This window comes from Thecamonas trahens (genome assembly GCF_000142905.1).
Source record: "Thecamonas trahens ATCC 50062 unplaced genomic scaffold supercont1.38, whole genome shotgun sequence".
Lineage (NCBI taxonomy): Eukaryota > Apusomonadida > Apusomonadidae > Thecamonas > Thecamonas trahens.
In genome coordinates, this window is record NW_013657642.1 from 337114 (window position 1) to 351291 (window position 14178).

Genomic DNA, 14178 nt, shown 5'->3' on the forward strand with positions numbered 1-14178 from the left:
TATTTTTTCCCTTTCGCCCGGAACAACTGTATTTGAGCGGCGGGAGAGGGAGGGGGGGAGTGCCCGTTGGTTGGCCCTAGTTCGGGCCGCCCTCGTTGGGGCTGCCAGGCAGCTGGAACCTGGACTCGGGCGACTCCAGCCCCAACGAGGGCTGCCAGGCAGCGGGAACCTGGACTCGGTTGACTCCAGCGGCCGGTCTCAGGCTCAAGGTCGGGGTTGGTGTCAGGCTGGCAGAGTCGACGTCGACGTCGACGTCACCTCACTTTATCTTTGGTGTGGATTGGAGTAGGGTGGGCTCGGGGCATGGGCGACAATGTGGTGGTGATGGGTGTGGGTGTGGGTGTGGGCGTGGCGTGCGGCGGGTCGGGCAGTGACGGGAGCAGCAGGAGCAGGAGCAGCAGGAGCAGGAGCAGCAGCAGAGGGCATGACGGTGACTGGTATGAAGAAGATGGATCGTTGGAGTTCTGGAGACGCGACGGCGACGGCGATGGTGATGGCGGTGGACATGGACATGGACATGGACATGATGCGAGCTGTGATGAGAGTGGTGATGGAACGAGGGCACCACGTCGCGCATCGTTGTGGCTCCGTGCTGGCTTTCTCCTCCTCGGCATCGGCCTGCTGTATCCATGGAATGCGGTGGTCAACTCGGCAGGGTACTTTCGAGCCAAGTTTGCCGACGAGGACGTAGCGTTTAAGCTGTCTGTGGCGTTTATGGTGCCGAATCTTGTGGCGCTTGGCGGGATGGTGTTTGGATCGGCGTATGTGAAGCTCTCTGTTAGGTTGCTTGTCGGCTTTGGGGCATATGTGGTGCTGGTGGCGATTCTTCCACTGCTGCCTGCGCTGTGGATGGTGCTCGCCGACGTGGCAGTGCTCGGGCTGCTGGATGCTGTTGTCCAGGGCTCGGTCTTTGCGCTTGGGGCGATGACGGGCCCAGAGTTGATGGAGGCGGTGATGTCTGGGGTCGGGCTTGCAGGGCTTGTGGTGACGATGCTGTACATGGTGGCGCTGTGGATTGCAAGTGCGATGGGGACCGACGCCGAGTCGCTGGCGGCGAGCCTGTTTTTCTCGACGTCCGCCATGGTGCTGGCAGCATGCGTGGCGGTGACCGGGCGGGCGACGCGACGTGCGGCGGCGCTGCGGCTGGCCAACTCGGGCGGATCGGCGCCGGTGGCCGGACACGGTGGGCTGAGTGCGATGCCGGCATGGCCGGTGGTGGTGCGGGTGGCAGGGGCAATCCGCAAGCATGCCGCGCTTGTGTTTGTCAACTTTGCGCTGACGCTGGCGATGTTTCCGGGCGTGGCGCTGCTGATCAAGTCTGAGCACGCCGGACTCAACGCATGCCCGGTGGCGCCGGCAGAATGTCCGGCGGGCCAGGGTACGTCTGCGGTTCCGATCGGAGTCTGGCTCGTCTTTACGTTTATGGTCGGCGACTTTGTGGGCCGGTCGCTGCCGGGGTGGATGGAGGCGAGTCTGCCGGACGAGCTGCTGGGCGGAGCGATCGCGAGCCGGGCTATATTTGTGCCGCTGTTTGTTCTCCAGGTAGCGCCGCGGGTCATTGCGTCCGATGGGGTGGCGTTTTGCGTCATGGCCGTGTTTGCGGTGAGCAACGGGTACTGCGGCTCGCTGTGCATGATCCGCGGACCGGAGGCGGCGCGGACGAACGCCGACAAGGAGCTGGCCGGCATGATCATGGTGGCGTCGCTGACGTCGGGTCTCACACTGGGGGTGGTGAGCGGACTGGTCATTGCGCAGTTTATGTGAGCGGGTTAGAAGAGCGGACGCGAGCCAGCGAAGGAGGAGTGTGTAGCGACGGCGTGGCGGATGGCCGGCGACGAGGGCGAGATGCCGCGGTAGGAGGCGAGGAGCTCGGCCGTGAGGTCTGCGGGCGGCGGGCCCATGCCGACGGTGCGGCCCGAGGAGCGGCGGCGCGGCGAGCGCTTCGCGGCGATGGCAGCGCTCTTGCGCGCACGGGAGCGCATGGTGGCGGCGCGGTCTTGGAGGGCAGCATAAAGCTCCGGGTCGAGCGAGGGCATGTAGTTGTTGTGCCAGACGGCGGCGTCCCAACGCGAGCCGTTGCGGAACCACGAGGCGACGTTGATGTGGGCCGGATTGAGCTTGTAGTACGCGAGGTCGGTTGTCCACATCTCGCGCATGGCGCGGTTCATGTAGTGAACGGCAAACGAGGTGCCAGGCTCGGGTGCCGAGACCTCCAGCTGGTCTACAATGTCGCGGAGGTCGACGATGGCGGCGACGTCGAGGTCGACGCACATGAGGCCCTCGCGCTCGGTCTTCTTGGCCATGTACGCGTTCCACTTGACGAGGCGACGCTCGAGGGCACCGAGCTTGGCCATCGACTTGAGCTTGGCCTCGTGGGCGCGCTTGCTGCGGTAGCGGGTGGCGAGCAGGTCGCCGCGGGAGCGCGGCGAGGGCGAGGGTGAGGGCGATGCAGCCGTTGATGGCTTGCGGCGCGACGTGGCGAGGTCTGCCACATTGAGCGAGGTGTCGAGCGTCTTTGCGGCGTCGGGCTCGGCCGTTTCTGAGTGCGTTGCTTCTGCGATCTCGACTCCGTCGGACTCGACCCCGTTCTCGGCCTCAGTAGCGACATCGGCAGCGGTCTCTGTAGCCACAGCGGCGTCGATCCCGTCCTCTGGGGTTGCGGCAGCCTCCCCCTCTGCATCTGCATCTGACTTGACATTGGCCGCAGCCTGTGCCTCGGCAGTAACATCAGTCTCCACGTCGGCAGAAGGAGCAGCCTCTACCTCGGGGGCAGCAGCAGTGGAAGCGGCGTCAGCAGTAGCCTCGGACTCGGCGGCAGCGGCCTCTGCCTCGGCAGCCGCAGGGGCCTCTGCTTCCGCAGCTGCAGCGGTCTCGGCCTCTGCAGCAGCCTTTGCCTCTGCCCCTGCTTTCGCAGCCGCAGCGGCCTCGGCTTCCGCAGCCGCTTTTGCCTCTGCCTCTGCAGCCGCAGCGGCCTCTGCTTCGGCAGCCGCCTTCACCTCTGCCTCGGCAGCAGCCTTCGACTCTACTTCGGCAGCCGCAGCGGCCTCTGCCTCTGCAGCAGCCTTCGCCTCTGCTTCCGCAGCTGCAGCGGCCTCTGCCTCTGCAGCCGCAGCGGCCTCTGCCTCTGCAGCAGCCTTCGCCTCTGCTTCGGCAGCCGCCTTCGCCTCTGCCTCTGCAGCAGCCTTCGCCTCTGCCTCCGCAGCAGCAGCGGCCTCTGCTTCCGCAGCTGCAGCAGCCTCTGCCTCTGCTGCAGCAGCAGCCTCTGCCTCCGCAGCGGCCTTCGCCTCTGCTTCCGCAGCAGCAGCAGCCTCTGCCTCCGCAGCGGCCTTCGCCTCTGCTTCCGCAGCAGCAGCAGCCTCTGCCTCTGCAGCGGCAGCGGCCTCTGCTTCCGCAGCTGCAGCAGCCTCTGCCTCCGCAGCTGCAGCCGCCTTCGCATCTGCTTCCGCAGCGGCCTTCGCCTCTGCCTCTGCAGCGGCCTTCGCCTCTGCCTCTGCAGCGGCCTTCGCCTCTGCCTCTGCAGCGGCCTTCGCCTCTGCCTCTGCAGCGGCCTTCGCCTCTGCCTCTGCAGCGGCCTTCGCCTCTGCCTCTGCAGCGGCCTTCGCCTCTGCCTCTGCAGCGGCCTTCGCCTCTGCCTCTGCAGCGGCAGCGGCCTCTGCAGCCGCCGCCGCAGCAGCCTCTGCCTCTGCAGCAGCAGCGGCAGCGGCCTCTGCTTCCGCAGCCGCAGCAGCCTCTGCCTCTGCAGCAGCAGCGGCCTCTGCTTCCGCAGTCGCAGCGGCCTCTGCCTCCGCAGCAGCAGCAGCCTCTGCCTCCGCAGCCGCAGCGGCCTCTGCTTCCGCAGCAGCAGCAGCCTCGGCCTCTGCAGCCGCAGCGGCCTCTGCAGCCGCAGCGGCCTCTGCTTCCGCAGCCGCAGCGGCCTCTGCTTCCGCAGCCGCAGCGGCCTCTGCTTCCGCAGCCGCAGCAGCCTCGGCCTCCGCAGCCGCAGCGGCCTCTGCTTCCGCAGCCGCAGCAGCCTCGGCCTCTGCAGCAGCAGCGGCCTCGGCCTCTGCCTCTGCCTCTGCCCCAATCTCCGACCCATCCAAACTAATGTCAACGTCGTCCGAGGTCTCGAGCAGAAGCTTGTCGCCCGAGTTGTCCAACAGCACATCGTCCAAGCTCCCATCTCCCAGACCATCCTCTCCACTCAGATCCAGTCCCGAAACATCGCTGAGGCCCAAGTCATCATCACCTCCCAGATCATCGTCGTCCAGCCCCAGATCTGCCCGCGTCGCTCCCTCCCCACCCACGTGAGTCCTTCCTTCCCCCATCTCTTCTCCCCTCCTCCTCATCCTTCTTTCCCACCTACCAAGGTCATCATCGTCGTCATCCAAGCCCAAGCCCAGGTCGTCGTCGTCATCGTCCAGGCCAAGGCCAAGGCCGAGGCCGAGGTCATCGTCGTCGTCGTCGTCAAGCCCGAGGCCAAGGTCGTCGTCGTCGCCACCGAGACCGAGGTCGTCCGACCCAAGGTCGAGGTCGTCTGAGCCAAGGGAGACGTCCGAGCCCAAGTCTAGAGAGTCCGAGTCCATGCTGTGTTCACTGCCGCGTTCTGCTTCGCTGCTCCTTTGCGACGCTGAGTGCAGTGTGGCTGGCGCCGGCTCGTTGCTGCGAGAGCCCGAGGCACACGGCACGTGGCGGGGTGTGGGACGACTCGGCGGCAACTGCCGCTGCTGATGGAACTTTGCACAGCGAGAGAGTGTGAGGGGAGGGATCGCGAATGCTTTCATTGTGGGGATGGACAGACGAATGACGGAGACTGTAGCGAGTGAATGAGAGGGAAAAGAGGTGAGTGAGGGAATCAGATCAGAGGCAGAGAGGCGAGGGCAAGGGAGCATCGGAGCTCAGCGAGACATAGTCATAAATTAATATGGTGCAGCGATGTCGTATCAGCATGAGCCGAAGCTCTTATCAGACTGGGGCGACACGGGTGCTGCTCATCATAGCAAACCGATGTGACCTTGCGGTCAAAAAAAAGGTGGTGGTTAGGGGAGAGGGGCGCATAGTTAGACATACCTGCTGGAGTTGCGGAGGCCTTCATTGCGAAAGTTCGTGTCGGTCGGTCGACAGTGACTGCGCAAGGCGAGAGGAGAGGGCGTGAGTGCGGCATCGGCCGGAGGGAAGCATGGGCAGGGTGGGGAGAAGGAAGCGAACGTCGGAGCTCAGCGAGACATAGTCATAAATTAATATGGTGCAGCGATGTCGTATCAGCATGAGCCGAAGCTCTTATCAGACTGGGGCGACACGGGTGCTGCTCATCATAGCAAAACCGACGATGGCAAAAAAAGGAGGGACACGAGGAAGAAACATACCTGCGATGGACGTCAACAGCAGCGACGCCGCAGCGGTGGAGAGCGAACCGAGCGAGACCACAAGGGCAGCTTAGAGACGGCGACCACGGCGACCACCCTTCTTGCGGGTCGAGTCTGTGGGGATCGGGGTGACGTCCTCGATGCGGCCGATGCGGAGGCCGTTGCGGGCAAGCGCGCGGATGGCCGACTGGGCACCGGGGCCGGGGGTCTTGGTCCGGGTACCGCCAGTGGCACGGAGCTTGATGTGCACCGCGGTGATGCCGCGGATGGCGCACTGCTCGGCGACGGTCTGGGCGGCCATCATGGCAGCGTACGGCGACGACTCGTCACGGTCGGCCTTCACCTGCATACCGCCGGTCACACGCACGATGGTCTCCATGCCCGAGAGGTCGGTAACATGGATGAACGTGTCGTTGAACGAGGCAAAGATGTGAGCGACGCCAAAGACGTGCTCGCCCTCGGCGGCGTTGGGGAGGTGGCTGTTGTCCTCCTCCTTCTCGACCTTCACGCGCTTCTTCTTAGCCTACTCGTCCGCATTCATACACAAGGCTTGGTGAGTCCCTGCCGCTTGCTCGGGCCTACACGCTTGCTCGGGCCCCCCAGGCCCTTTCCCACATAATGTGGGATGGCAGGCAAAAATAAACGTCACATCCAGCACTCGCTCTCTACCACAGCTACACCGCACAGCCATGGCCAACCACCTCCACCCTCGCCTTCCACCTACCCCATAGCCACAGCTAATAGGTAGCGGCTGCTGGGTGGGGGGTGGATGGCAATGGCGGCTGGTGCCTGGTTGCGCAAGACGTTCCGCCGACGGGGCGGTGATGGTGGCAGACAAAAAGCTGCAGCACCGAGCCGGCGTCGGGGCCGTCGTCCTCGGGGAGGGGGCTCTTCTAGCGCACATACACCGAGTGCAAGGGGCACAACCAGACAGAAGCACTCATTACAAGTGTAGCAAGGCACTGGTGGGGGTGTCGCCCCTACCAAGTGCCCATAGGTGGACTCGGTGAACTCGCCCAGCTGCAAAGCCTGGGATGGGGCAACTCGCTCTTCCGACATACCATGATTGAATGAGAGTGGTGTGTGTCTGTTAACTCCCCAACAGTTTCGCCACTCGCTCCTCCTTCCCATTTCCACCGCTGACGAAACGAGTCGCCGAATCGAGCAAACGAGTCTGACCGCCACCCGCCACCGCGCCACCCACCCGCCTGCTGCCAACTTGTTCTCATCGATGTAGGTGGCGGTGAGCGATGTCGCAGGAGAAAGGAATCAGATGTGTGAGCTTGTGTTTGTTGTCAATCGTCTCGGTGTGGCATTGGGGTGTGCCGAGTAGGCCTCGATTGTCCCATTGCTCGCGTATCGGGATTCGCCTATGCTCATGATGGTGGCGGCGGAGGAGTCGGTCCAGGGTATGATGGAGGCGATCGTGGTGGTGTGCTCGCGTGAGGGTGGGATCCAGAAGAAAGGGGAGACAAAGAGTGCTATGTCTCCTTGCTCGTGGTCTTGGCTCGTCAAATGGAGGTCATACACATCGCCAGGCAGGCGGCGCAGCGTGTAGATTTGGCGACGGTAGCCACCTGACTTGCCTGTGGCTTGAGATGGCGACGCACACGTCCGCGTCGGCAGTCTTCCCGCTCCCGATCACCACAGTCTGGCCGGTCTTCCGTGACTTTCTCTTCCCTGGCCGCCTCATCTCCACCATCGAGGCATGCGAGCTCGTCGAGGGGTACGTCGGCCGGGCTTGGCTTGAGCGCGCGTGGGCGAGGTGAGGCGCGGCAGGGGAGGCGGGGCAAGGCGAAGAAGCAGGATGTGGGACTCACACAAAGCGTGCGGGCTACCGGTTGTATGTGGTGTGTTCATGCATGTGTTTGGTGTGTGTGTGTGTGTGTGTGTGTGTGTGTGTGTGTGTGTGTGTGTGCCGTGTATATGTGTGTAGTGACGGCGCGACGTGCGTCGGCGCAGAGCGAGTCATCCGCTGGAAGACTGGCGAGGAGCGGCGGCATCGGCTGCTGGAGCTTTCCGACGAGCACTACTCGATCTCGTGGAACCTGGTCGGCGCCAACCACCCAACAGAGACCATGAGTGTCCTCTCGCACATCCGCTGCTTCCCGATTACCGAGGACAACACCACGCTTGTCGAGTGGTCGTCCGACTTCTCGGCAGACGTCTCGCCGAGCGTGCTCAAGTTTGAGCAGACAGCATACGCCAAGTCACTCGCAGAAATGCGCCGCATCCTCGTCGAGAACGCCGCGGCTCCCGCTTCGTCCTCCGATCTTGTCTCGGCATCGTCGCCTGCACTGGCTCGTCACGGCGCGTCCTTGTCCGACGACGCCCACTCGTCGGTCAGTGCTGCGCCTTCTGCCCTCTGACGGCTCTTTCGCCTACATGCCCTCCCCGATCAGCCAAGCCAGTCCCACATGCGTGTCGCTCCCACGATCACGAATGCTGTAATGCTACAGCGCCTTTCTCCCTTTGCCAGGTGCCATCAGCTGTGCTCCCCCCTCGTCGCCCTGCGCGCTTCCTCCATGCGATCCTCGGGTTGTTGTGGGCCAGTTCAGCCCAATCAAAACTTCCGGGATCGTCCTCGATCGGGGCCGGTGTGTGTATGTGTATGTTTGTGTGGTGGCGGCGGTGATGGTGATGGTGATGGTGGGGCGGTCACTGTGGGACACCACGTCGAGTTGACGACATCACGCAACAACGGAACGTGTGCACACCACTCTGTCCTTCTCACGCACCCTCTCTCCGGTACACCGACTGATGTTTCGCGTGGGACTCCAGCGCGGGGCGTCGCTTGTTGTAGCACCGATTCTGGCGGACAACTACTTGTATGCGCTCTGCACTGCCAACGGTGGAGTGGCGGTAGTGGACCCCGGCGGAGTGCCCGAGACAGCCGAGTGGGACGAGGTGAACAAGGCAGTCAAGGCCGTCCTTGTCACCCACCACCATCACGACCATGTCGACGAGCTGCGGAGTGTACTCGCTCATGCCAGCATCAAGCGCCCGCCCGTGGTCGTCTCCTCGGCAGCCGCGCTCCGCGTCCCCTGCTCGTCCTCGCACCTGTCGCTCGAGCCCGGCTCCACCAAGGTCGACATCCCTGGCCTCGGCCCGGATGCGGCAGTCGACGTCATCGCCACGCCTGGTCACACCCGCGATCATTGCGCGTTCCACTTTCCTCAGCTCGGCGTCGTTTTCTCGGGCGACAACCTGTTCGGGCTCGGCTGCGGTCGGGTCTTTGAGGGCTCGATCGCAGAGATGCATGCCTCGCTTCAGAGCCTCGCCAAACTCCCGGATCATACCGTGGTTGCTGGCTCGCACGAGTACACCCTCGCCAATCTCGAGTTCTGCCTCTCGCTCGGCGATGAGCTCTACTCGTACCTCCCCGGCTCGCCCGATGATGCCAAGGCCGCCTTTGATGCTCGTGCCGCTGACATCCGCACCGCCGCTGCCGCCGGTAAGCCCACCATGCCCACCACCATCGGGCTGGAAAAAGCCACCAACCCGTTCCTCGTCCCTGACCTCTCCAGCTTTGCCCGAGTCCGCGCCGCCAAGGACGTGTTCTAATGAGGAACCCAGGCTTTTACGCACGCGAGAGGCACACAAGCAGCATCTCGAATAAAGAACGTCTCTGTTTACTTGGCAAGACACAGTAGCGCCCTCGATCAGGTCGGTTACGAGTACTTGGGAATGGTCGTGTGCGCCAGCCCCGATCGGTGCCACAGTCGATTCGCGGTTGCCAAAGCCCGAGCGGCGACTCGGTCGGTCGAGGGAACACCACCACCAACAGCGGGAGCAGGAGAGCCCGTCCACGGCCACCTCACCGCAGGCCAGGACGACCATGTCTACGGATGTGGCGAATGAGTCCGAGACAACATCATACGCAACGTTTCGGGTTGTGCTGAACGTTCCCTGGGATGCGCCGCTCGGTGGGAGCAAGCTCGACATGAACACCTTTGTCCGCTCAAACACCCTCCGCCTTCCGCGAGTGCCCGACTTTGAGCTGCGACCAAAGGAGGCTGCGGCGGAAAACTCGGCGAGTGTGGGAGCTACTACTTCTACTGAGGTTGTTATGCGGTTGATCGATCCTCGGGCGCATACGCCGACGCCCGCGCCGACTCCCATCAAGCGCAAAGGTGACAAGTTTGCATCGCTGACAGGGGATGCCCAGCCCAAGGCAGAGCCGCGCACCTCGGCAGAGACAGAGGCTGGATCGTCGGCAGTGAGTGCAAAGGCCAGTGCCGAGGCTGATGGCGAGGCTGAGCTTGACGCAGGGTGGACCAAGGAGATGGATCGTATTGTGTGGTCGTTTGTGACCATGACCGGCCTCTCGGACGCGCAGCCGGACGGCTTGGACTGGACCAGCCTCGCGCAGCGGATTGGCGGTGTGACGCCCGAAGCATGCATGGCCCGAGCAGCGTTGCTGTTTGAGCGGCGGCTCCGAGGCTCGGGGACTGGTGCCACGGCACTGGTCCCGCCGCAGAGCATGGTGGCCAAGACGGCGGCTGAACCGACTGCCGCGCCCGAGGTTCGCCGCCTGACACCGCTGCAGTCCGGAGCGGCCGCTGCCGACGACGACAACGCGCTGATGCAGTCGCTTCTTCGGCTCTCGGCCAACTCGGCCGGTGCGTTTGTCGCATCAGCGTCAGCGTCGGCCGAGCCGTCACCGGTCTCGTCGCCGCCTATCTCTGCCGGCCCGGTCTCGCTCTCAGGCGACGACGATTCGTTCTCCGAGTCGTCGGTCACCCGGTCCGAGATTCTCGCGGCCTTTCTCGACTACGACGACCCCGGCACACCGTCCAGCATTTTGTGATGCGAAGCGTGACAGGGCCTGGTCGAACAACCGCAAACCATTGAATGGGTGCGTTGGTGGGCGCGGCGATTGTGATGAGTCGCCACGCCGCTTGTTGGCCTGGGCATGAGCAACTCGCCTGTTTCGGCTCAATTGCCGGATCCCTGGGCCTGTCTTCCGCAAGGCTTCCGCACACCGGCTTGGTGCGACGAGACAAGCTCGACTCACCTCTCCCAGCCACTACAGGCTAGCGCCTTACTTCGCTTAGAGCTCCAATGGCGTCGACACGTCCGGATCCAGAAGAGCGGGAGCCCACTCGCCCACCCTTTGATGACGATCTACAACGACATCGACTTGACTCATGTGCACGCGAGCTTGCTACGGCAGCTCAGGTACACGCGGGTCACCGCGCCAATAGCACGATGTGCTGGCACAAAGGGGCAGGCCGCCGAGCCAGCGGAGCGACCGCTCGGCCGGGACTCGAGAGCGTTCCTCAGCAAAAGTGTACTTGAGCAGTACTCTGCAATCACCTGGCCCAGTGAGTCGATCGATGTGCAGTACGCCGAGGCCTGCGGCTCTGAGGATCGCTGCGGGCACGTTTGGCCAGGAGCAGCGCGGACAAAGTCGTTGTTGTCCTCTGTGCTAAAGGTGGTGAACGAGATGATGATGGTCTCGCGTGGGGGCGGTGATGTTCCAGGAGCAGTCCATGTTGTTAGCGTAGAAGCCGCCATAGCTCGATACGTTGATCGACCCGGCGCGTCCGCCGGGTGCCGTCAGCATTTAGAGTCGCTTGCACCACCTCACCCGCACCATTGCAGCCACCCCCGCGTACGGCATTGTAGCTGCGTCGACGTCATGCCTCCTAGCCGGAACTTTCTATAGTTTCCCGCTCCTGTTCGAGGAGCTCAAGGGTCCGATGCGGCTGTCCCAGCTCGACGTGGCTGTTGCTGGCGCATGCGCATACTCAAGTGTGCTCATGTGCCTCTCCCTCGGCCCCTTCGTCTACCCCGCCTTCCCAAGCCCCACCACCGCCATGTGTATTTCAGGTCATCGCTGCTGGCGATCACCGCTGCTTGGGCCATCCTCGGAAGCGCCACTGCCGTGAGCGGCACCTTCGCTGCCGTGCTGATGGCGGCTGGCGCAACGGCGCTTGGCGTGTCATGCGGGATGTCGTACCCGTACGAGATGGTGACGCTCATCATGGACGGCCGTGTGGCAGATGTTGTTGCGGGTGGCTATGCGAGTGCCGTGTTTGCCTCGGCCGGCCTTGTTGCCACCGTGTATCTCGTCGTGCTGCAGCACGCGCCGCACCTGGGCCCCCTCGCTGCCATGCGCATCTTCGTGGCAACGTTTGGGTCCGTTTCGGCGCTGTTCACCTTCGCTGCGTTTGCTTACGACACATCACCGCCGGATCCTTCGCCGACGCTCGGGGAGGACTGTCCTCTGGTGCAGCCTGCCGAGGGGAACGAGCCAGAAGGTCCTCTGCGGACGCCGCGTCAGCTGCTCTCCGACGCTTTGGCGTTTCCGCTGCGCAAAGTCTCGTTTGCGCTTGCGACGGTCGTACTGGCGCTCAAGGTCGGCATCGGCGCCACGGCCATTGCCAACATTGGTGCCGCGGTGGCGTCCGCGGGTGTCACCGGTCTTGACGTCGGCTGGGGCGTCGTTAAGCTCATGGCGGCGCAGGTAGTCGGTCGGATCACCCTCGCGAGCGTGTCTGCGCTCCCGCTGTTTGGTCAGGGACACGGAGCGCTGATCCTTGTCTCGCTTGGCTACACAGCGCTGTTTGGTTGGGCGTGGCTCGCAGGCGGCGTGGCGGCGCACAGCGTTGGGGCGTACACGATCACGCTTGGGTTCCTCTACGGCATCATGTGGACCGTGACGTCGTACATTCCCCGCTTTGCTCATCCCGTCACGAAAGACGTCGGCGACTACTGGCAGATCCTCATGAGTGTCGCGAACCCGTCGGCCATTTTCACCACCGCCGCGTTCGGTGCTGCCACAAGCTCTACGCTGCGCAGTGTCGCGCCGGTGAGAACAGCTGCGACGGCAAACACTGCTTCCGCGACTCGTTCCTCATGCTCGCGGTTGCCTCCGCAGTCCTCCTGGCCGCCTCGCTTGCCCTCACCCTCATCAACACCGTGTTCCAGGAGCGTGACGACGGCAAGCGGCAAGCTCACTCGTAAACCAGATTTTGTCTTTATCCACAGAGGACGACGACGTCGACTCACCCGAGCTCGGATGCAGCACAGTCCACTCCGCCACCGCGGAACCGGCCGATGTCCCGCACACTCTCGGTTGCCGGCCGAGCGGTCGCTCCACTGGCTCGACGGCTTGACATTTCCTCGCATTTACTGTGCTGGCCATCTTTGCCAGCACATCGTGCCAATTGGCGCGGTGATCCACGTGTACCCGCGTACACACGAGATCAAGGTGAGAATTGGGCGCTCAGAGGGCGCCCCGTCGTCGTTGTCGTCGTCGCGTATCGTCGATCGGAGAGCCGACTGTGTCGAGGCCATCAGAGCGAGGTGGCAGCCGCTTTGATTCGCTCCGCTGGCCGGGGCCGGTGGCGTACATGGCGCCGGAGCAGCTGCGCGAAGCCGAAGAGGGTTTTGAGGGCGACATGTTCACCTTTGGCACGCTCCTCTACGAGATGCTCATGCGGGCGCCGGCGTTTGATGGCAGCAATGCCATGGAGATTGGCCGCCAGGTCCTCACCAGCAACGCTGCTAGTGCGATGGCGGGTAATTCATCAAGCGGTGTTGGTCGGTCGATCCGCTGGTGAGGCCCATGGCGCAGGAGGCTGCGGATGTGCCGGTGGCGGCGAGGATGCGGGCGTGGTGCTCGGGGGAGAAAAGGCGGTGGGTGTTATGGATGGCGGCGGAGGATGATGGGGGGGCAGTTGGAGAATACGGTGAGGAGGCGATTGGGGTCGGAGGGGTGGGGGATGGAGAGGCCGGTGTGGTTGGCGATCGTGATGCGGGTCCAGTTGTTGCGTGAGTGGATGGGGATGGAGCGGCGGGCGTGGAACCAGAAAGAGGAAGGGTGGCGGGCGTGGAGGGTGTAGCCGGTGGGGGAGGGGTGCCACTCGAACGTCTCGTCGGAGTATGAGCGGGAGACCAGGACAGGCAGCTGGCCATCCGCACTCGGCAGCGCAATCACACCCCGCACACTGTTGGTGTGGCCCTCCAGCACCTCACAGGAGGCACCGTCGGCGGTGTACCGCATGGCGCCCGTCCCGTTGTCCGCAGGATGCCACACCCGGATCGTCTTGTGGTTCGACCACGAGACCAGGACAGGCAGCTGGCCATCCGCACTCGGCAGCGCAATCACACCCCACACATACTTGGTGTGGCCCTCCAGCACCTCACAGAATGCACTGTCCGCGGTGTACCGCATGGCGCCCGTCCCGTTGTCCGCAGGATGCCACACCCGGATCGTCTTGTGGTTCGACCACGAGACCAGGACAGGCAGCTGGCCATCCGCACTCGGCAGCGCAATCACACCCCACACATACTTGGTGTGGCCCTCCAGCACCTCACAGAATGCACTGTCCGCGGTGTACCGTATGGCGCCCGTCCCGTCGTCCGCAGCATGCCACACCCGGATCGTCCTGTCCTTCGACCACGAGACCAGGACAGGCAGCTGGCCATCCGCACTCGGCAGCGCAATCACACCCTGCACATCGTCGGTGTGGCCCTCCAGCACCTCACAGGAGGCACCGTCGGCGGTGTACCGCATGGCGCCCGTCCCGTTGTCCGCAGGATGCCACACCCGGATCGTCTTGTGGTTCGACCACGAGACCAGGACAGGCAGCTGGCCATCCGCACTCGGCAGCGCAATCACACCCCACACATACTTGGTGTGGCCCTCCAGCACCTCACAGGAGACACTGTCTGCGGTGTACCGCATGGCGCCCGTCCCGTTGTCCGCAAGATGCCACACCCGGATCGTCTTGTCCTCCGACCACGAGACCAGGACAGGCAGCTGGCCATCCATACTCGGCAGCGCAATCACACCCTCGCACATACTTGGTGTGGCCCTCCAGCA

The 14178-nt window shown here is 63.9% G+C and overlaps 8 protein-coding genes across 8 annotated transcripts in view; 5 read left to right on the plus strand and 3 right to left on the minus strand.

Annotated features, from left to right (window-relative positions):
• Positions 1–424: 424 nt before the first annotated feature.
• AMSG_08000 (equilibrative nucleoside transporter) lies at positions 425–1764 on the plus strand (the record flags this gene model as incomplete). Its single annotated transcript, XM_013900302.1, has 2 exons — positions 425–499; positions 544–1764. 2 exons carry the CDS (start codon positions 425–427, stop codon positions 1762–1764), a joined length of 1296 nt encoding a protein of 431 aa, XP_013755756.1.
• On the minus strand, positions 1669–4562 carry AMSG_08001 (uncharacterized protein; the record flags this gene model as incomplete). Its single annotated transcript, XM_013900303.1, has 2 exons — positions 1669–4267; positions 4343–4562. The coding sequence occupies 2 exons, from the start codon at positions 4560–4562 to the stop codon at positions 1770–1772; spliced, it is 2718 nt and encodes a 905-aa protein (XP_013755757.1). The 3' UTR covers positions 1669–1769.
• A 178-nt stretch (positions 4563–4740) lies between these two features.
• AMSG_08002 (40S ribosomal protein S14) lies at positions 4741–6422 on the minus strand. The gene is made up of 4 exons (XM_013900304.1): positions 6404–6422; positions 5343–5865; positions 5047–5103; positions 4741–4789 (listed from the first exon to the last, which is right to left on the minus strand). Exons 1-2 carry the CDS (start codon positions 6404–6406, stop codon positions 5413–5415), a joined length of 456 nt encoding a protein of 151 aa, XP_013755758.1. The 5' UTR covers positions 6407–6422; the 3' UTR covers positions 4741–4789; positions 5047–5103; positions 5343–5412.
• Positions 6423–6940: 518 nt separating this feature from the next.
• AMSG_08003 (uncharacterized protein) lies at positions 6941–7750 on the plus strand (the record flags this gene model as incomplete). The annotated part of the gene is made up of 2 exons (XM_013900305.1): positions 6941–7068; positions 7279–7750. 2 exons carry the CDS (start codon positions 6941–6943, stop codon positions 7709–7711), a joined length of 561 nt encoding a protein of 186 aa, XP_013755759.1. The 3' UTR covers positions 7712–7750.
• A 352-nt stretch (positions 7751–8102) lies between these two features.
• Positions 8103–8906, plus strand: AMSG_08004 (hydroxyacylglutathione hydrolase; the record flags this gene model as incomplete). The annotated part of the gene is made up of 1 exon (XM_013900306.1): positions 8103–8906. One exon carries the CDS (start codon positions 8103–8105, stop codon positions 8904–8906), a length of 804 nt encoding a protein of 267 aa, XP_013755760.1.
• Positions 8907–9180: 274 nt separating this feature from the next.
• AMSG_08005 (uncharacterized protein) lies at positions 9181–10152 on the plus strand (the record flags this gene model as incomplete). The annotated part of the gene is made up of 1 exon (XM_013900307.1): positions 9181–10152. One exon carries the CDS (start codon positions 9181–9183, stop codon positions 10150–10152), a length of 972 nt encoding a protein of 323 aa, XP_013755761.1.
• An 895-nt stretch (positions 10153–11047) lies between these two features.
• Positions 11048–12314, plus strand: AMSG_08006 (uncharacterized protein; the record flags this gene model as incomplete). Its single annotated transcript, XM_013900308.1, has 3 exons — positions 11048–11109; positions 11178–12092; positions 12170–12314. The coding sequence occupies 3 exons, from the start codon at positions 11048–11050 to the stop codon at positions 12312–12314; spliced, it is 1122 nt and encodes a 373-aa protein (XP_013755762.1).
• Positions 12315–13286: 972 nt separating this feature from the next.
• AMSG_12122 (uncharacterized protein) overlaps positions 13287–14178 on the minus strand; it is a gene marked incomplete at both ends in the record, with an annotated part of 3935 nt that continues 3043 nt past the window's right edge. Inside the window, 2 exons of the mRNA XM_013900326.1 lie at positions 13287–13300; positions 13338–14115. Of these exons, the coding sequence (XP_013755780.1) occupies positions 13287–13300; positions 13338–14115 (792 nt within the window). The remainder of the gene's footprint in view (positions 13301–13337; positions 14116–14178) is intronic.